The sequence below is a fragment of the Chelonoidis abingdonii genome, chromosome 3 (assembly GCF_003597395.2).
Source record: "Chelonoidis abingdonii isolate Lonesome George chromosome 3, CheloAbing_2.0, whole genome shotgun sequence".
Classification (NCBI taxonomy): Eukaryota; Metazoa; Chordata; order Testudines; family Testudinidae; genus Chelonoidis; species Chelonoidis abingdonii.
The window spans coordinates 171,259,431-171,280,763 of NC_133771.1; the positions used below are offsets into that span (position 1 = coordinate 171,259,431).

The 21,333-nt window shown below is 35.8% G+C and overlaps 1 protein-coding gene across 2 annotated transcripts in view; it reads right to left on the reverse strand.

The window, feature by feature from the left end:
• Positions 1 to 21,333, reverse strand: part of GPATCH2 (G-patch domain containing 2) — a 215,551-nt gene that overhangs the window by 38,514 nt on the left and 155,704 nt on the right. For both annotated transcript variants that reach the window (XM_075064334.1, XM_032786252.2), the window contains exon 9: positions 4,988 to 5,070. In XM_075064334.1, coding sequence (XP_074920435.1) covers positions 4,988 to 5,070 — 83 coding nt within the window. The remainder of the gene's footprint in view (positions 1 to 4,987; positions 5,071 to 21,333) is intronic.

A 21,333-nucleotide genomic window follows, 5' to 3' on the forward strand; every position in this document is an offset into this window, starting at 1 on the left:
GTCTCTAGCATTGTTCACCTAGGAACTTTAACAAGTCGAACAAAAACTGAAAAAAACAAAAACAAAAACAAAAAACAAACCTTTGCCCATACTACCATGCAATATTACTTAAGACATCAATTCTAAGCTGAATGGAACATATTCTACATTTCCCACATAGAAGCAACAGGGAATTTAAATAACAATTCATACCCAGTGTTTTGAAAATTTACCCATAGTTTATCTAGGTAAGCCCAAGTCTGCCATTTATCTGTAACTATCCCAGAAAGTTGACCTTCCTCACAAGGTTAGCCTGGGCAACCTCTGTAACAAAGGTGTAATCACAACGTTTTTCAAATAATCATTTTGGCACTGCAGATATTCAGGTCTTATTTTTAATCATTGATACATTAAGCATCAGCAAAATAGTTTGCTTAGATGCTCCACAGACAATTTAAAAAAAAAAAGGAATACATTTAGCCTTTTGATTACCCTGTTAAAGTGAGTCATGACAGCACTATATCGGTGCTTGGTATGGCTGCTATAATTAAGAATCTGTCAGGTTTTCCTTTAAAACACATTTTTTTAAAATTGGGTTTATAACTCAGTCATTTCAAATTGTATCATCTTCAAGTGTGACATGCAAACTATCAGCCCAGAAAAAGACATTACAATTAAAATTTGCTTTTACAAAAAGTGATCAATATTTGTTAAGATGCATGGGATAATGTTCTGTGTGATGCCTTTTATATTTCCCTATACATTCTATGTTTTAGTCATTTGTGCTTTATCATTTTATGATAATTTGAAGAACAAAATCTGAAGAAAGCCATTTGTTTCTGAAAACCATTTACTGGAGTATGCACAAAACTTTTTTAAATTTTATTTTGCATTTGTGTTCTATAGTCTGTAAATTATGTTAATAGAAATCCACTAATGTCAAACAGAATTTGTGCATAAGGAATAGTGTGTGTTTCTGAGGTTTAGAGGTTCTAAAAGAAGAGAAAAAACAAACAGGACCAAAGGGATATAGGAAATATGATAGAGACCAGAGAGTCACTTGGGGAGCTCAGAGAGAGTGAGGTACACAGAAGATGAAAGATAATCAGAACACAAGAGAGAGAACTTGTGTAAAAAAAAGTCTATCCAGTTTACGAGTATAAACTTTTAGAATTGTTCTGTAGCAACTACAGAATGGATTAGAAATTTTTAAATGGATAATCTTTAGACTTTCAGTGAATATTTCAAGTGCATACATTTCAAGGACACACTATTAATACCATCCTTTATTTTATGTATAATTACATTTTGTTGGTTGTTAATTACTTTTACCAATATTGAACACAGTTTTGGTAGGATCATTTTCTCTGACAGGTAAACTAAATAATTAAATATACTGAAAAAAGTTTGTATAAAAATAATGTACTTTGAGGGCACTGTGTCACTGCAACGAGACGTGTTAGGGTGTCATACTGACTAGCACGACCACTCAGGTAGTTGGAACAAGCACAAAGTCATGCAGAATGACATGCACCCAAGTTTCATTGCTTAAAATGCTTTTGTAGTTTGAAACTTATTGCTTAAAAAGGTATCAATTTCTATAGAAGAAGCTGGATGGGAAAAAAAATGTAGTTGCCTATGATGTACAATGTGCTACAATCGTTCTTTGAGTCTTAAAAAATAGAAGTCACATGTAAAAATACGCAATATTTGCAATCACCCTTGTTTTAGATGGTAAACTAATTAACTAAGTTCATGCAGTATTAAAAGAGGAGGCCAGGGCTGGTGCAACCATTTAGGCAACCTAGGTGGTCGCCTAGGGCACTAGGATTTGGGGGGCACCATTTTTTTCAGCAGCGATCGCGGTGGCCGGATCTTCAGCTGCCCCCGTTGCTGCCGGCATTTAGGTGGAGAGAGCTGGGGCAAGGGAGCGTGGGGAGCATGCAGCAAGTAAGGGGGGGGTGGCACAGAGGGGAACTCCCCACCCCAGCTCACCCCTGCCCTGCTGCCTCCTCCCCGAGCACACCGTGGTTGCTTCACTTCTCCCGCCTCCCAGGCTTAAGCACCAGGAGAAGTGAAGCAGCGACGGCGTGCTCGGGGTGCTTGTGCTCATGCATCGAGCAGGGGTGAACTGGGGCGGAGAGTGGGGGGTGGGGATCTGCAGCAAGGGGATGCCTCAGGGCAGGAGTGCAGGGGGCGGGGCGCGCAAGGTGTAAGTTTCGCTAGGGTGCGAAACATCCTTGCACCGGCTCTGGAGGAGACTTTATCAAACAAGCCAGAACAGAAAATTTATTATAGCAAAAAATGCAAAATAGGACTTTACTGTTTTTGCTATCAGCTATCTAGAAACTCCCATCCCACCCATATCTACTAGTATTCCTCTTATTTTGTTCACTGCTTTTCAATACAGTTCTACCTCACTTTTAGAGATGATATTTTTCAAACAATAAAACTGCTGTTAAAACTTTCTTGCTTCAACAGTTTCTCATTGCTGTAAGAGTAAGTCTACATCCTTTGTTACTAATATACACAAACCTATTGGTATGTGACTTTGACTCAAGGCTGAGAACAGACTATAAATTTAGAAATCAATATCTAACTATCAATATTCATTTTACTTTTTCTTTCAATATAAAATACAAAGGTGAAAGAGCAGTAAATAAGCTAGAGTACTGAAATAAATTGGGTGTTCTTGTCACAATTAATAAATGTTTACCCAATAACACTGCTAGCTACAATAGTCTATAGCCTTGTAACATGTCTGAGAGTATGTACTGGAGCAGGTGCTAACCCGATTGTTCACAAAAGTACACACAACATATTTCCATAGTTAATTAGCAATCACCAGTAATTCTCCTTGGTACTATTTATCCTAAATATATAAACCATACTGTGCATATTGCTACGGAAATGCATTATCCAAGCAATTTTCTTCTGGAAACACAGATTGGGATTATGGAACTAAACTGTTCTGCTCACCTACCTGGATGACATACTAGGTCATGCTTTACTAATTTGTAGTATGTGCATCATATCCCAAGATAAAGTTTACACTCTTTCAGCTTTCACTACTGTATTCAACAAGGAAGCAGAGTAAGTACTGGTGGACTCATTCTGTTGATTTGCAGAAACAAACATCACTGTGATTGCTGTGTACGTGCAATTTTTTTTTAAAAGAAAAATGTTTCCATATTTTTTTTAGCTAATCCCAGTCATTTTATTTCTATATTTTAACTATATAGATCAGCTGGGGAAAAATCCCAACCAGGACAATGGTAGCTTGTCCTACTCTAAATCCTTTGTTGAAATGTAATGACATTAGGTAAATCCTTTTCTTTCTTCAAATAATGATATCAAACATTCAAAACAAATATCAGTGTTTTAAAATTAATTTAGTTGTGAAAAGGAGTAGTAATGGAGTGAACTGAGGTAGGGAACCCATGTATTTCCTGAAACGTTTTTATGTGAACATAGCTACCATTGTTTAATTTACTAAATGCTTTTCCAAGTTTACACTGGTTTCTTTGAATCTTTGTGGGTTTTTTTTTCAACATAGAAAAACACTTCACATTATCAAAAGCTAATACAGAAGGAAATTGAACTGCTTTTCTTGAATTAGAAAGATAAATTCACGCTAGTTAAATAGTAGCAAAAACAAGGTTTTTTCTTTTTCTTTCTATGATTTTGTATTTTTTTTTTAAAAGGCCCTGTATCTCTCTCTGTTTCAGACAAAAATCCTTTCAAAAAATGTCTTGTATATTGTGAAGATGTCACTATGTATCAGAAACACTGAATGCTTTTAAAAAATATTTATTAACTTCATTATCAATAGACTGGCTTTGCAAACTATGCAAGGGAGTTAGCTTGTGAACAGTGGAAGTCCACAGTAAAATGTATGATAAAATAAATTTCACTATACTTTATACCAACTCTGTACAAAACAACTTCCTTTAGTACTTGCAAGTTGTGAAGTCAAAATCACTTTGTAGAAATAATTGTATTATCCTCTCCTCTACCGTTAAATATTTTCCTGCTCACTTCAGATATGTTCAGAGTCTTAGAACCTGACCCAGACATTCTCTTTTTCCATACTGCTTCCACTAAGATGTAGTATTTCTGAGACTGTTCTTGATCTGTTTTTGTAACTGTTTGAAACACTGAAATATTGAGGAGGCCATTCAACTAGAATGCAAGCATTTGGTTATTCTAAAGAATATCTAGGACAGATTTCAATCAAAGAATTGTATGCATGTACACACTGTATACAAGGTACTGTAAATATAAGCTGACAAATAGCAATATATACTAGCATGTGCAGTCCAAATATGTGAAATATTTGAAGACAGACTAATAGAGATACCCACACAAAGATGCACAACCACATCCTCACCAGTCTAAATATATATAGTTAATATAAACAAACTGATGAGAATCCTGTAAATCACAGTCAAGTATTAAAAAAGTCATTTTACAGCTGTAACATCAGCAAAATGCATGTGATGGTTGTGACCTCGCATCTATAAAAATCTTTGAAAATGCACTTGCAGGTGTTAGCCATTTAACGTGCTGCACTAATTCTGAAGATATATCTTTCATGTAATTGACTCCAAACTTTCAGAGATTTGTCCAACAAATCTTGTACAGTACATTCTATTTATTCTATGTTTTCAGATACATTCTTCATTGGAAAAATACCCTAGCTCTTCCTACCTGTGTTGTTGAGTATACATGGATAGTAATCTCTTTTGTTTAAGATTTTCATTATGGGGAAACCAAATCACTTTTCTTTAATAAGTACTATGTTTGAAAAGGCTGAGAAATTGGAAACATCTAAAGAACAATTAAAAGTCAGTTGATTTCTTAATCTCTAATACTAACTATTATATTACCTGCCTAAAGGTATCTCAAGAGTGGCTGAATTTATCATGTACTTTACTGTGTTGCTGACCTACTGCTTTGTATTTTAAAGATTTAACTTTTGGGGTTTTGTTATAGGAAAATTGGTTACCTGTGGGTCCTGGCAGGGGTGCAGCTTTTCTTCTCCGTTTGATGTCTCCCATGCACAATGATCCTAAATGTACACTTGTTTGTCTGTAAGTGATTATCAGAGAAAACTATTAATAAAGGGGGAAAAAATGTCACATAAATACACAGCTTGTATAATCTGAACCTAAATCAAAACATTCTCAATGAAGATGAAGCTGCACATTGAAGCCACCAATCTTGTTTATATCGAAACATAATTATGTTTGTCGACAAGCGCTCAGCATCTAAACACAGCATCATAAATTGTTACCTGAATGAATAATATAAAAGGAATGCTTTTTAATTTTCAAAACTGGCAATCTTTCTAGCTCAACATAACACACTGTTTCTCCTGACAGGAAAATAGCTAAGATTAATTATCTAAAGAGATCACAATATTGTTGTAGGTTATCAATTGGTTACTAATGCCTTAGTGTCAGAATGACATTTATTACAGGAAAAGTATTATCAATTTCTTTTAAGGTAACAAGAAGAATGTCTGAGGTAACATGAAACAGAAAACTCTTCAAACGCATATGGAATAGTATTGTAATTTTGCTATAAGCAACTTGACATTCCTTTAGAGCAGCACAGATACTGCTAGCTGCATCATTCGGTGAAGAATTAGGAGACAAGGGAAAAAGAAGAGGCATTTATGGAGATGTATTAAACATTATAGAGTATCTAAAAACACAAGTCCAAATATTGTGATTCTTTTAATTATAACTTAGTGAATTTTGTTAAATCACAAGGTGGGAAACAAATCTAGTAAATTGGTGACAATGAAGAGTAATATGTTCCCATTCAAGGGGCCTGGGTTCAGTCTAGGATTTATCAATTTTGCTTTACTGCACATAAGCTTTCTTTAAGCTATACTATTATTAATTGTGCAACAGATCATTAATTATGTGATTTAAAAGAATTTTCAGATTTCCTGCATAATGTTGTAAAAAAAGAAAAACTACAAAACTGGGCTGAAAATGGTCATAGTGTTTAACCTTTAATGGTACAAAACCACTTTTTAACATAAATGTAGTAATGACTGCTATTTCAGATAGAAGGGCTTCAGTGGGTTATTTAAAAAATAAAATACTCCAAGGCATATCCCGGATTAATTTATTGTGCCACAACTTCAGTATCGATTAACTAAACTTCCTATTTTAACATGGGCTTTTCTTCCTTGAAACAGTCTCACAAGTTGAATTTAAATAAAAATTTAAAATCTAAAGGCTAAGTGTAGTGAAACTATCCTTTCCCCCCGCTCCTACTATCATGCAGTAAATTTCAATTAGTTCTACATTTATAGTAAGACTCTTTAAACCCCCAAATCTTTCATAACTGGTATGACGAAGTGGGTATTCACCCATGAAAGCTCAAACGTCTGTTAGTCTATAAGGAGCCACAGGATTCTCTGCTGCTTTCATAACTGGTAGTACATGTAAAAACAGTCAAAACTGGAAATTTAAATAAAGTATAGAAAAGGTCAATAAAGGCAAAATAAATATTCAAAAAGCTATTTCAACAAAGTTGTTATTAAACTTGCAGGTTTTAATTTATGTTTTATATATTCTATTAACGTAACCATTTAAATAAGTACATTAACATGGTGTGTGTGTGCTTTTTTAAAAAAAATTGCTAAAATGTAGAGAATGGGTTATGAGTCCAGTCATATTACACTTGGGAAAACTGTCTCTTCAAGAATGGCTTCTACTATCTTGATTACTCATTTTGACTCTGATATCCATAATACAACTAAATCACTCATAGAATATATTTTCTGAAACTAAATATCAGAATTAAAATAAAGGAATGGATAATATTAAAATTAGGAACTGTTTTAACTGCTAAACTGATATATGTCCTCATTTTATTCAAAACAAATATGACGCAGATAAAAAATGTGAAGACCTTCATATCTCATTGTAGTTTTTTTTTTTTTTTTTTTTAAATCCAGAAATAGGATTACCAATGAATACTAAACACGGATCACCAGCTCCCTCTTCCCAAAATCCATATCCCATTATATTATTGCAGGGACTTAGACTGTAAGAGTCTCCTGGACATATCTCATACTAGGTAGAGTGCAAAATCTGTGTCTCTTTCTCCAGCATTCCTATGCAGAGGGGGAAAAGAGAGCAAAAACCAAACCAAACCATACCCACACCAACCAAGGATGCAAGTAGGATGAAAGATAAAAATTAATAAAGTCAGCCAATTGAACCTCAAGACCTGAGCTACAGGAGTAAGAGCTAGCTGTGCTTGAGTAATTCTACCCAGAATTGATTACCTGTTACACTGCATTGAGAGATCTAGATTATTGATCAGTAAGATTATGGTACTCAGGTCCCACCACTTTTCCTCCAGGCACATGCAATGGAGTTGCAACAAATAACACTAAGTAAGGACTACTTTGTTATTGTTGTCACCCTTCATGTAGAACACAGCAGTTACTTTTTAATTCAAAATCAATGAACGTCTGAAAGGCAGCCTTGTTCCTTCAGCATAAATGAATCATTTGTCTTTGCAAAGCACAATAATTTGATCACTAGCCAAGGTGAGAGTGGTTATTTCTTTCCTATGGTTTTGAGGGAAAGCTAGAGGTTTCTGTATGCTAGAAACTAACCAATATTCTTAAGAAATTGTTAAAGCAACAATTACACTTTTTCAAATTCACAGTCCATTATGAGGCTAATAATATTATACCTTTGACTAAAACTAGATTAATTTCAAACACTGCATTTATTTCCACAGGGGATTACAACTACCTTTTACATGAATTGTTGATTGAATCGCAGGAAGACAAAAGGCTATATTTTAAAGAGCAATGGACAAAGAACTGTTCCTAATCTCAAAGATATGGTTTAGAGTAAGCAAGCTCTTACACTGTGGCTATAAACATAAACATTGGCTCATGTATATTACATTTCTAAATTGTAGACGTAGAAAGAACTCTGACCCTCACAGTGTGGCTCGGGGTTCAACAATATGCTTCTTAACATTAAAGCACAAAAGCAAGGATTACAAATAGGAAGAAAGCTACTTGCCTGATTTCTCTCTATTTATCTATAGCTTGCTACAAGCTATTATTTATAAATAGTGCTCTGGTGGGAAACTAGGCATTTTACTAGGGAAAAAATAAAAACTTGTTAAGACCACCTTGCCTGAAAACTTGGTTTTTGATGTGCTGATGACAGGGACTGGAGCAAGCAGCGTCAAATGGAATAATTTTAAAGGAAACACAACAGGAACTTGTCGCCTCATTGTATGCATTTACAAATAGAGGCTTTTCAGAGTATTAGGCCTAGTTAAAGCTGCCCTCTGGATAAAAAGTGTTCCCAAGCAGCCTCAGACAAGCTTGGGAGACAAACAGATGTGACTACGGTCCCTGGCGTTTGGCAAGAACACTCACTGTCAACAAGAAAAATATAAGCATGGACAGGGCATCAGCTGCACAACAGTGGAGCAAGCCTGCAAGTGTCATAACAGCGGTAAAGTTGTGTCAGAGGGAAGTAAAAAGGCTGCATAAGCCAGACTGGTGTGAACTTACACTAGTAGGCCAAGATTTTCATTGTTGTTATTATCATGCCTCGACATATTAAACAAAAAAGGAATGGAAAAATCTACTGCCAGCTTTTATTCTGTTTCCTCCAGTATACAGTATTTCCAGGGAAAAGGTGGTAGTGGTACTATAGCACAAGACAACACACCAAAAACCATGTATATTACTTAAAAAAAAGTTACACTACGGAAACTGCTGTCCTCATTAATGTGGAGACAGCCATTTCTAACACGAGTCACCAGTGTTCATGGCTATTCCACTGTTCAGTGCTATCTAATTTTCTTTACCTTCCCCCCTCCATTCCGGCAGTCTGCCTTCCCATTTTTTTCTGTAGATAATTATTCCGGGAAATATGTCTAAATGATACATCTTTTAAATTCCCCAGACAGAAACCATTCCATCCACACTTTTGCCATATAAACTTATTTTCTATCACCACAGTATTCTTGGTAATACAATATTTTTAATGAGCTATTTCTCCTCTGCAACTATGAATGTTCGGCTTCCAAACAGCAGCTCAAGTCAGAGTTTGAGCTAATTGGATCTTACCGGTCATTAGCACCACCCTTTCCTGCGCAAAAAGCCTTCGGTTTTATGTTGACATTTCAATCCATATCCAGCCTTCTTTGAAAGAGGCCGTCCACTTTCATGGACCATGGATACAGAAAACAGACCTTTATATGCCACTTCCACTCTGTGCATGTATTTCTCTCTATATACATTATTTTGTGAAATGATTATATTTTATATAAAAACAAAAACAAAAAGAAAAGAAACAGATTTTTACTTGTTTAACCTCTTCTTTTCCTACTTTTAAGGGTTTATGATGCTCCCAGGTATTATCACCGCCTTTGCTATTAACATTCAGATGGAATTAGAATTTCACTCTATATTTAGTATTCATTTCAGTCATTAAAAAGCAGTGTAGTGCAGTGGACTGAATACCATAGTTCTCCCCTATGACTTGCTGTGTGGATGTGGAGAAATCACTAACCACTCTGCCATTTTTCCATATGTAAAAAACAGTACTCCTCCAAAAACAATTAATTTTCATCCCTACTACTCTGGAAGTAGGAATTATTCCATAGCTACTTCACAAAGGTGTGTGGTGAGAATTAAGTTTGTATAGCAGTTGTATTCATATGTGCAAGTATGTTTTCTAAGACCCTGATTCCAATTAGGGGCTTTTGGGCACTACTGCAATACAAAAAACACATTTACTTATGTATTTATTTTACAGGTCTACTCATTGCTCCAACATCCCCGTTGGTTACTTTACTCCAGTGTCATCTTGCTTTTAGGCAGGGTGACCAGACGTCCCATTTTTATAGGGACAGTCCCGTTTTCTGGGACTTTTTCTTATATAGACGCCTATTACCACCCACCCCCATCCCGTTTTTTCACAGTTGCTATCTGGTCACCCTACTTTTAGAAGTTTTTGCTTTCCTCACAAGCTGTAATGCTTTGATATCAATATTATTTACTATTCTTGATGTGTTATAATTACACAATTAATTGCAATGTTAATACATGCACACCTCATTTCCTCCCCACAGTTTGTTTGGACTTCTGTTTACACTTCAGCAAAACATCAAGCCATTTGCATTTTGCATTTACATTTTGTACCTCTGTAACTTGGCACATATTATCTGTACATGATGGAGATCCCTGGTTTACTGAATTTTATACATAACTTGAACTTTGAAAGTAGCAGTTGCTGACAGAGGTAAGAGTGGAAGAGTTTTCATGTTTTGTTCAAAAACATTCTTACGTATTGGATTTCTGTGTAGCTGATCTGGAAAGCATAGATTATGTTGTATGCTACAATGATGTTGAAATAACACTTTAAAACTAATTTTCACAGCATAATTTAATGAACTGATATCACCCAATACTTGTCAGTCCATTATATACTGATTAACACCACTTTCGCCCAGCTTGGGCCTTGAAATACTTTGTAAACAGCAACATCTATCCTAGCACAGTATCACTGAGTTCCTGCAGATGGCTGTAGAACTCTTTAATTATATCATTGGATGCTGTAGCTAGTGCTAGGCTTGATCAATTACTAACTGAAGCTCTTTAGAAACAGATTTTAGTAAGGCTGAGTCAACTGGTTTGAATTTTAAAAGGATCTAAGGACTTTAGATCCTTTGTCCAATTTCAAAAGAGTGGGTGAGAGTGGAGACATGACGACGTGATGATTGCAACTCACTTGAAGCTTGAAATGGTTTGACAACAATTTCTTAAATAGACAATGTAATTATGCCATTAGGTGGCATGTTTGGACATTGCTGGTGGTGATCTACAAGTTTGATTTCTACTCTAATAATTTTAGTTTTCAAACTACAGAATGGTTTCAAGATGAGATTGAAAGAGTGACCCAGAGGCTTGGAAGAGAAGTATGGAAAGAGCTCATAAGATAAAGGAGATTTATGAGTAACCTCTTTCCTCAACTATGACATGTCACAGAAAGGAGTCCAGATGTGTAGTATGAGGAAGGGAGTATGGGGAGCAGTGGTCAGAACAACAGGGAGAAGTAAGATAATGGAGAATGTCTAAAACCAGCAGAGCAATTCTGAATTTGGATTCATAAATACATATTACATAAGAAAGCCAATAAAATGACTCAAAATGAAGATGGATGATTTTGACCATTTTTCTTGAACAAGAGCACAGCCTGACCACATTGTCTCATTATTCTAGTGTCCTTAATGTAATAACTGCGTAGTAAAAGATCTCAACAATTTTTTTTTTTTTTTTAAAAAACACAGTGTGGCCCACATTTTACTTTAGAGGTTGCTTTCTGGACCACATCTCCTCCTCCAACTGGAAGTTGCATAGACTGCCTCCTCCAGTTGACGATGTAACTCTGTGGCGATTAGCAACTGCTTATATGGAAAACTGGACACTATTTAAATGTATTTTTAGGTGTCTGTGTTCTCCACAGACTGCTAGCAACTGCTTCATCACCTACCTGAGGACCATGCACCACAATTTGAGCACTTTAGCAGTATACAGCATTACACAATGTCATGTAGGTATTTCTAAGTTTCTTGTCATCTAAGTAAGGTAGGGGGATCAACACAAGTTTCAGTGATTCAATTTGATTAAGCTTCCAAAAGTTTGGATGCTTATGCAAAGTCACCACCTTCCATGCAATCACCTTCTAGTATTAGGGAACATTTTCTAAAAATAATATCCCAATAGAACTGTAACATTTTACAAGAAATTATCCACCAGCTAGTTAGCACTGCAAGTTTGGGGACAGTACATAATATTACTCATACATAAAGAGGTATAATCCTGCCTCAAATGCACATCTCAACACAACTAAGTATGGTACAGTTATGGCACCTTCACAATATGGTACTACAAAATGCAAGAGATGTATGCTGCAAAGCAATATATATGCAAAGCAGTGGTAAACAGGTTCATTAGAAAGGGTTCACTCCTAAATTTCAACCCCTTTTTTCCTTGTGGCACAGAGCTATTGTACCAATTTTTATAGTTCCTTTGTTCTATGACTTTTTCCAATCATTTAGAGGATGTCAGTCTGTCCAACAGAAGGGTAACTGTCATTGTTACTGATAGGGTCTGCCTTGATCTAACCTGCATGATTTGGGAGTGCTTCTCTGTGGAAAGTAGAAGAAAAATCGTTATATAGATATTTAAGGGAAGAGAGAAAAAACAACCCAAAGTTTATAACACTAAATAATATCAATTGACTGAAGTCAGAACATGCATCTCCCACTTTCCCAAGATGTGAACTGTAACTGTCCAGTATGTGACAAGCGCGCCACACATCTTAAAGCACTCTCCTTAGGTTATGTCTACACTGCCCATGTTGCAGCACAGTCACGGCAGTGCTGTGACATGGGCAGTGTACACATGTTTTATCGCCGGGTAGTAGCTTTACTGCCAGGAGTGCGGCTCCTGGTGATAAAGCACGGTCTATCTTGGTGCTTTTCAGTGCTAAAACATTTGTCACTTAGGCGGGTGTTTTTCACACCCATGAACGACTAAAGTTTTAGCACTGAAAGTGGCAGTGTAGACACAACCTTAGGAAAGCAAGATTTAAAGTTAGTTTTTTAAGATGCAAAGGGGTACTGCTGGCTGTGCTCCAATCCCATGCATTTGGCTGCCTGGTCTCCATTTGAAAAGCAAGTGATTGATATACTAATTACTGCAGGGCTGTCTCAGAAATCTAGTATGTAGGGTTTTTTCTGCCCCCATGCCCCATCCATACACGTTTCATATAGCAGGATACTGCGAGTGCAGTATTGCTAAGTGCATAGCTCATGGCTGTGACAAGAGTGCTTCTGTAGACAAAGACAAATAAGAATGATCAAAATTTTTTCCGTAAAGATGGAAAATTTGGACCTCACCCGATAGTATTATTGTATAGGTTTCTCTTTAAAAAAACAACACGCCTCTGTATCACTTTGTTAGGAATATTTGAGATAGATGTCACCCAGTATGATTGGATTTGTCTAACTTTAGGTCAAATCAATGTCTGAAATCTATTTTGTTGTTTGTCATAAAAAGCTATGTAGCATTCGTGGCAGTGATTTGGACAGTCAGTGTCAGCAAGAAGTGCCAGAGTACCAGCTAATTTCTACTGATGTCACTCTGACAGGTGCTTTGTTCTCAAGCAATTTGTTCCCCCCGTTTCCAACAGTTGATTTTGGGGGGTATTTAGCTCCTTTCACTCAGGCTATAGATGAGGGGACGGGTTTTTCCTTTACAGCCACATCTATCCAAACATACTGAAGGGGAGAATGACAGAGATTAGATATTTAATTTCATTTTTTATGGAACCAGTAAAAACTGACACGGATGGTGTGAAGTAAGGGATCAGGCTTTGATGACCATGTGCATGGAGATTTTGATTACGGCTTCAATAAACATATTTATGAATATCATCTAATCACTCATATCAGAACCTATTGCTATGGGGAATATGGCTTATATGCACTGGCTTTGATCAGTGGAAATGTGCAGGAGCCAGACTGAATGTATGGTGAATTTGAAGAACTCTATATTCCAGTGCCCGGAGTTAACAAAGAACTAGGTAGCAGACAAATACATTAAGCATTCTTGAATGAAACAGTCTAATATATATACCGGGTAAATATATATTAAGTAAGGTCAGTGTTTTTAAATTCACATTAATTTTGCTATAGGCAGATACTGTTTTATCAGAATATATACACCTCCACCCCGATATAATGCAACCTGATTTAACATAAATTTGGATATAACGTGGTAAAGCAGTGCTCTGGCGGGGGTGGGGGGTGGAGGGGGCCTGCACACTTTGGCGGATCAAAGCAAGTTCGATATAACACAGTTTCACCTATAATGCGGTAAGATTTTTTGGCTCCCAAGGACAGAGTTATATCGGGGTAGAGGTGTATTATTAAAAGGCAACTCAGCCATTTTCATCTACCATAAAATTAAATATTTAGTATAATGTGCCACCAATAGCAAAATTCCTTGAAAAAATATATTGCAGATATCTGTAGCATATGGTAGCCAGTTTGAAAATCAATATTTTAAAACCAAAATACCAAGAAAAAGTAGGCCTTATGAACAAATTGCTTACCACATGGAATTAGAAGAATTGATGCAATTTTAAATGCAAAAATAAGGTGCACCAGCTGTGTTTGCTTTTGTATTTTTATTACCTAAATCCTAAAGTCAAAATCAAAGACAAAAAAATTAGGACAGTCAAGCGATTAAAAAAATTAATCATGATTAATCGTGCTGTTAAATAATAAACTACCATTTATATAAATATTTTGGATGTTTTCCACATTTTCCAGCATATTGATTTCAATTACAACACAGAATACAAAGTGTACAATGCTTACTTTATATTTATTTTTATTATAAATATTTGCACTAAAAAATAAAAAATAGTATTTTTCAGTTGACTTAATACAGCACAGTACTGTAGCACAATCTCTATCATGAAAGTTGAACTTACGAATGTAGAGTTATGTACAAAAAAACAACTGCATTCAAAAATAAAACAATGTAAAACTTTAGAGCCTACAAATCCACTCAGTCCTACTTCTTGTTCAGCCAATCACTGAGGGTACGACTACACTACCCATCAGATTGGTGAGCAGCGATCGATTCAGCGGGGGTCGATTTATCATGTCTAGTTTAGATGCAATAAATCAACCTCAGAGCGCTCTCCTGTCAACTCCTGTACTCCACCGTTGCCAGAGGCGCAGGTGGAGTCAATGGGGAAGTGGCAACAGTCGACTCACCATAGTAAGTCTATCTATGTGAAGTTGCGTAACTTAGATCGATTCCCTCAGCCCAGTGCAGACCAGGCCTCAGACAAACACGTTTGCTTGCTTTTGCAGGAGATAATGCTGCCAACTTCTTGTTGACAATGTCACCTGAAAGTGAGAACAGGCGTTCTCATGGCACTGTTGTAGCCGGCGTTGCAACATATTTGTGTGTGAGATGCACTAAAGATTATGTCCCTTCATGCTTCAACCATCATTTCAGAGGATGTGTACATGCTGATGATGGGTTCTGTTCAATAATCATCCAAAGCAGTGCAGACCAATGCATGTTCATTTTCATCATGATGAGTCAGATGTCACCAGAAGAATGTTGATCATCATATTTGGTGTTTTGGGTTCTGTAGTTTCCGAATCAGTGCTGCTCTTTTAAGACTTCTGAAAGCATGCTCCACATCCTGTCCTGATCAGATTTTGGAAGGCACTTGAGATTCTTATATCTTGGGTTGAGTGCCGCCGCTATCTTTAGAAATCTCACATTGATACCTTCTTTGCGTTTTGTCAAATCTGCAGTGAAAGTGTTCTTAAAACGAACGACATGCTGGGTCATCTTCCGAGACAAATTTAATTAACACTTTTTTTTTTTAAGCAAGCATCGTCAGCATGGAAGCATGTCTTCTGGAACGGTGGCCGAAACTTGAAGGGGCATACAAATATTTAGCATATCTGGCACGTAAATACTTTGCAAAGCTGACTACAAAATGTCATGTGAACGTCTGTTCTCACTTTCAGTGACATTATACAATGTCTCACTGACATTGTAAATAAGAAGGAGGCATTATCTCTCATAAATGTAAACAAACTTGTTTCTCTTAGTGATTGGCTGCACAAGAAGTAGGACTGAATGGACTTGTAGGCACTAAAGTTTTATATTGTTTTATTTTTTGAGTGCAGTTATGTAACAAAAAAAATCTACATTTGTACGTTTTGCTTTCGTGATAAAGAGATTGCACTACGGTACTTGGAGGTGAATTTTTACAGTGCAAATATTTGTAATAATAATATACAGTGAGCACTGTACACTTTGTATTCTGTGCTGTAATTGAACTAAATATATTTGTAAATGTAGAAAAATATCCAATATATTTTATAAATTTCAATTGGTAAGCTATTGTTTAACAGTGCAATTAAACTGAGATTAATCACTATTTTTTTTACTGTGATTTTTTTTTATTTAATCTCATGAGTTAACTGCAATTAATTGACAGTCCTAAAATAATAATAATAATAATAATAAAAAAATATATCATTCCTGGGCTGCAGCCTCTGATGCTAATTTTCAGAAACTCCATATATAGTTATAAACAACTAAAAAGAGTGTACGTGTTACTAGTAAGATGTGCAGCCTCTTGACTAGAGTCTTGCTGCTGTAATTAGGATTGTCTGCAAAATTTACCAAAAGTGTCTATAGCAATTGTCATAAACAGATTGTTAAGGGTTAATGCCTCTTTTACCTGTAAAGGGTTTAAAAGTTCACCTAGCCTAGCTAACACCTACCAGGAACCAATGGGGGAACAAGACGTTTCAAAAGGAAGGAGGGAAGTTTTCCTTTGTTTAGGAGTTTCAGTTTCAGCCAGAGTGAAAAAGATCAAGGAACCAGCCTCTGATCAGAGTAGTAAGTTTTAGAAAGGAATAAATAGGTTTATGTTTATTTCTTTGTAGCCTGTCTTATGCAAATTGAGGTAGAATCAAATTGGGTATTTGAGTATTTTTTTTGTGTAACTAAATTTGTGCCAGGGGAACATCCTCTGTGTTTTGAATCTGTTGTCTGTGAGAGTAGCTGGTATGCTAATCTCTCCCAGAGGGGTTTCTTTTACCTTTCTTTTCTTTAATTAAAAGCCTTTTTTCTTAATTACCAATTGATTTTTCCTTCTTTTTTAGATCCAAAGGGATTGGATCTGGACTCACCAGGGATTGGTGGGGGGAAAGGAAGGGGGATGGTTAATTTCTCCTTGTTTTAAGATCTAAGGGGTTTGGATCTGTGTTCACCAGAGAATTGGTGAAATTCCTCAAGACTACCCGGGGAAAAAGGGGGTACTTGGGGGTGGTGGCAGCGATACCAGATCTAAGCTAGTAATTAAGCTTAGAAGTGTCCATGCAGGTCCCCACAGCTGTACCCTAAAGTTCAGAGTGGGGAAGGAACCTTAATAGCAATCTTATTCAATTATTAATAAAAAGAAATTGTCAAAATAATTTTGTATTTACATCTACATACTCTGAAACCTGTCTGAAATGGGTCACTCTCATTACCACTTCAATTAACGGCAGGATACCATGGGAGGAAAAATAACTTTTGAATTATCTTGTTAGACTGACCTTACACTTGGTAAGGCAACGCATATCTGTTCATGTATTTATACCTGCTCCTGTATTTTCCACCCCATGCATTTGATGAAGTGGTCCTAGCCCACGAATGCTTATACCCAAATAAATTTGTTAGTCTCTAAGGTGCCACAAGTACTCCTCATTCTCTTTATAGTAAATTATATGTACTATATATAAATATAGAACATTCATTTCTAACTCTTACAAGGATGGGAGGATACCTTCCAAGTGTTATCACTTAAACAATAACAAAAACACTGTTCAGATGTAATCAGAATTCCACCCTAGATCTAGCTACTCACTTACAAGCTCTGAAGCTTTTCCCTCAGACTTGGTTATAAGAATGACATCACCACCATAATACAGATTGCAGCATCTGCCTCTACCAGTGTGAAGACTATTACATTAACCATCAAAAACGATGCACTTTTTTTCTTTTTATTAAATGTTAAAAAGATGTGATAGAACATTGTTCTATGTCAAACTCCTTTCATATCAAGCCAATCTGTTCAGAATGCAACTTTAAACGTAAGAGTGACATTCGTTTTAATGGAGTATTAGCACAATTGAACTACAAATGGGAAAATATTAATATTTCTTGTCAGTGGACTCTCTCATTACCACCTACGGTACTCTAACACTTGTCTTCACATTGTCTTTTCCCAGCACTTCTGAGACTTAATTCAAGTTCACCGGAATGAAGAAAGTCTCTATTGGCATCATGTTCAGCAAATCCAAATGGAAATCAAGTCCAATTCCACAGTATATGCCACACCACCCAAACTCCAGAGACCAATGGACTTTAACTGTGAACTAGAAGTCTTTAACAAGAAATCCGTATTAGAGGTTTACTGTCCTCAGAAAGGATAATGCATTGTTTTTTCTTCTTTCTAATTAGTAATTTAAGCATATGTTCAGCATTTAACTCTAAACATTTCCCTTTTCCCCAAGCTCTAAGACAGCTGTCCAAGACGTGAATGCCAGAAAACATTTAAATATCAACATCTGTTGAATTATGTTAATTTAGTGTAATATAATTGGACATTAGTTGGAATTGATCAAAAGTATATGAATTAGACAAAGGCAAATCCAAACCAATATCCTGGTGCACAAACAAGTCAACAAAGAGCGCTAGGAAAGAAAAATTCTGTTTTAACAAAATTAAAACAGATCATTCAAGACTATAGCTTTCCTCACAAATAAATACCACCATTTTGTACTTTTCATCATGGGAAACTCCTGTGTCTACAATTCTGTCACCTGCTGAGACAGAGGACTTGGTATGATTTGTAATGAAAAAGTCATGTTGAAAGAATGACTCTTAAAATGTCCATAAAAGGGTATTATAATAGCTATGAAGAAAAACCTAACTTAATTTGTTTTTAGAAGTGAAGAATGAGAAGATATATTCTATGATCAAGAGAGTTCACTCAACTGATTTTAGATTACAGAATTCTAAACATAACGTGTATTATGATTTTTATGTCAAGTAACAATTAAAAAAAGATGGATATGGTTCATATTTAAGTATCTGTGAAATGCAGTTAGCAAAGAGATTATGTTATTGAAGTAGAATGTTGTTACAGGATAATGGTCTCCTGCTGTTTCAGAAATTCCTAGGCAAACAAACCCTTTTGCTCTAACCAGGAAAAGGGATATTGTGCCAACATTCTTAACATGAATTTCCATTACATCAAAGGTATAGCTACACTTTGTGCTGGGGGTGTAATTCCCAGCTTGAGGAGACATATCCCCACTAGTTCTGAATGAGCTGGCATGCTAAAATTAGAGTGTAGGCATAGTGGTGTGAGGGGTTAGCTGTCCAAGTATGTACTTAACATCTCTGATGGGTGTGTACACGCATGTCAGTTGTACATGGTGTTGGGGCCACTGGAACTGCATTGACATGAATCCTATGGCTAGCCTCCATCCTTGTGTTTGGTGCTGGTGCGGGGCAGGCATCGACACCCTTTCTGTGGTGTGTAGGTGATTAGCAGGAACTCCTATGTGGACATTTGCTCAAGTTTCCCAGCACAGCTCCTAGACAATAGTTAAATGGTGTGGAGGGTCTTGACTAGCCCTCCTCAGCACAAGTGAGTTTTGTTCAGACTTTAAGGGTCAGATTTTCAAAACTGCTCAGCACCTCCCGCTATTTGTGTAGATCACGGTAAAATGCTCGATACGGCTAAAGCAGTAGTACTGAGGAGCCCCGTGGAAATCCACAGTTAAAGCTCAACTGAGTTTTACACTCAAAGCAAGAATTTAACCACTTTCTTATATATAAAGAATACAGTGTATCTTCCCCCAAATGACAGCATGTTCACTTGGTAAAACCCTAGAAAATTATTCTGTGCCCAATCACATCCATTAATTAGTTTATGAGTTACAATTAATTAAAAATATGTTCTTTAAGAAATTAAGCATCCAATATCAGATTATTTTTATTTCTCATGCTATCTTATTAATGGAAGAACAGAGACTGTTCAAAGTTTCCGTATAGTTAAAACTTCTTGAAATATTATATGTGGCCTATATTCCAAGGTTTTTAAAAAAGGGATTAAAGTTCATTTTTTACTATTACTCTTTTTAACTGAAAGTCTTTTTTACTGCAGTGCCTGACAAATAATGTTCTACTACAGAGAATTCCATGAAAAACTGTTCTTTTTCAAAACAGCCGCAATCTTCTATTTTTCTCCATTAGACTGAATCCTAGCTGCCACAGAGAAAGTGGTAGCCATTGATAGTATGCCATTGCTCTTTGAGGGTGACACCATGAGGAAAAAGGTAGTGTCTTTAAAAATCATTTTAATTTAATCTGCAACTAGAAACACTATTATGTATATGCAATAACCATATTAAGATTATTAATGTCACTAAAAGAAGAGTTAAGATTGTCTGAATGCTTTAGCTATCTGTTTCTATCTTAACATACACCTTTTAAGTTTAATCTTAATTCTCAATTTCCTGTATTTGTAGTGGATTGTATCTGAATTACTACAACATCTCTAATTTTTTATACTTTAATTATGGATATATATTCAATCTTAACTCCAGTTTAATATACGTTTGTTGGGAATATAAATAAATGTGTAGGATGACAACAGTGAGTAATTATTGTATAAAATATATCAATTCTTAGATATACTGATACAAAGCTATGTGTTCATTTTCCTGTACAGTGTCTAAAAATAGACAGTTCACATCTTCTGGTACAGTAATTTCATTCCACAAAAGCCATATTAAACAATTATAGTTCTTGTAATTAACCAGTAGTCTAATGTACAGTTTTCTTATCCCAATCTATTAACAGCTGCTCAAAAAATGTAGTAATTAATGGTTTCATTTATTTTTGGCAAACCTGCAACACGACAAATAGTTTTGTATCTGCTGCAAATTAGGACTCCTTCCCAAACAACAGATGACATGGTGGCAAAAAGGGAGCAGACAGCATCCTCGCACATCTTTGTCTCTTTAGAAGATCAAATAAAGAGCAGCTGTAATTCTATTTGTCACATCTGTGTAACAAAATACAGTGATCTGTATCATCAGAAACTGAATGAGTTCTGTTGTAATGTAAATGGCGATTTTCTTTAAGATCTGATGGAAAGAAGGCTGAACTCAATATTTCTACATCTCAAGCAAAAATATGCTTTTCAAATCTCTGATCACATTTTGTGTAATTTTCTGATTTTAGAACCCTCCATTTCATTATTAATTTACACAGAATTCTAAAATAAAATAAAATCACAAAAATATAATATAGATGATGCATTATTTTTTCCAACCTATCCAAAATATTTAGAAGTTTGGACAAGAATGAGATTTGAAAGGGTTGGTGGATTACAGAAAACCTGGAAAATGTATGCTCAATATTCTTATTAACATTTATTATGTATCACTATGTGACATTTTTCTTTCATACTATCCACTATATCTCTTGTACCATTTCCCCAACTTCCATCCCTAACAGGCTTCCCTCTTTTAGGGATGTAGAGAGACCTGTTTCAGGCTGTGCTGTTTCCTGTGGCCTTCAGGAACAGCAGACTTCCCAGAAAAGAGGAACAACAGATAGACTCAGGGTCCTGAGTGCTTGTCTTTTTTTTTTTTTTTTTTTTTTCCTCCTTT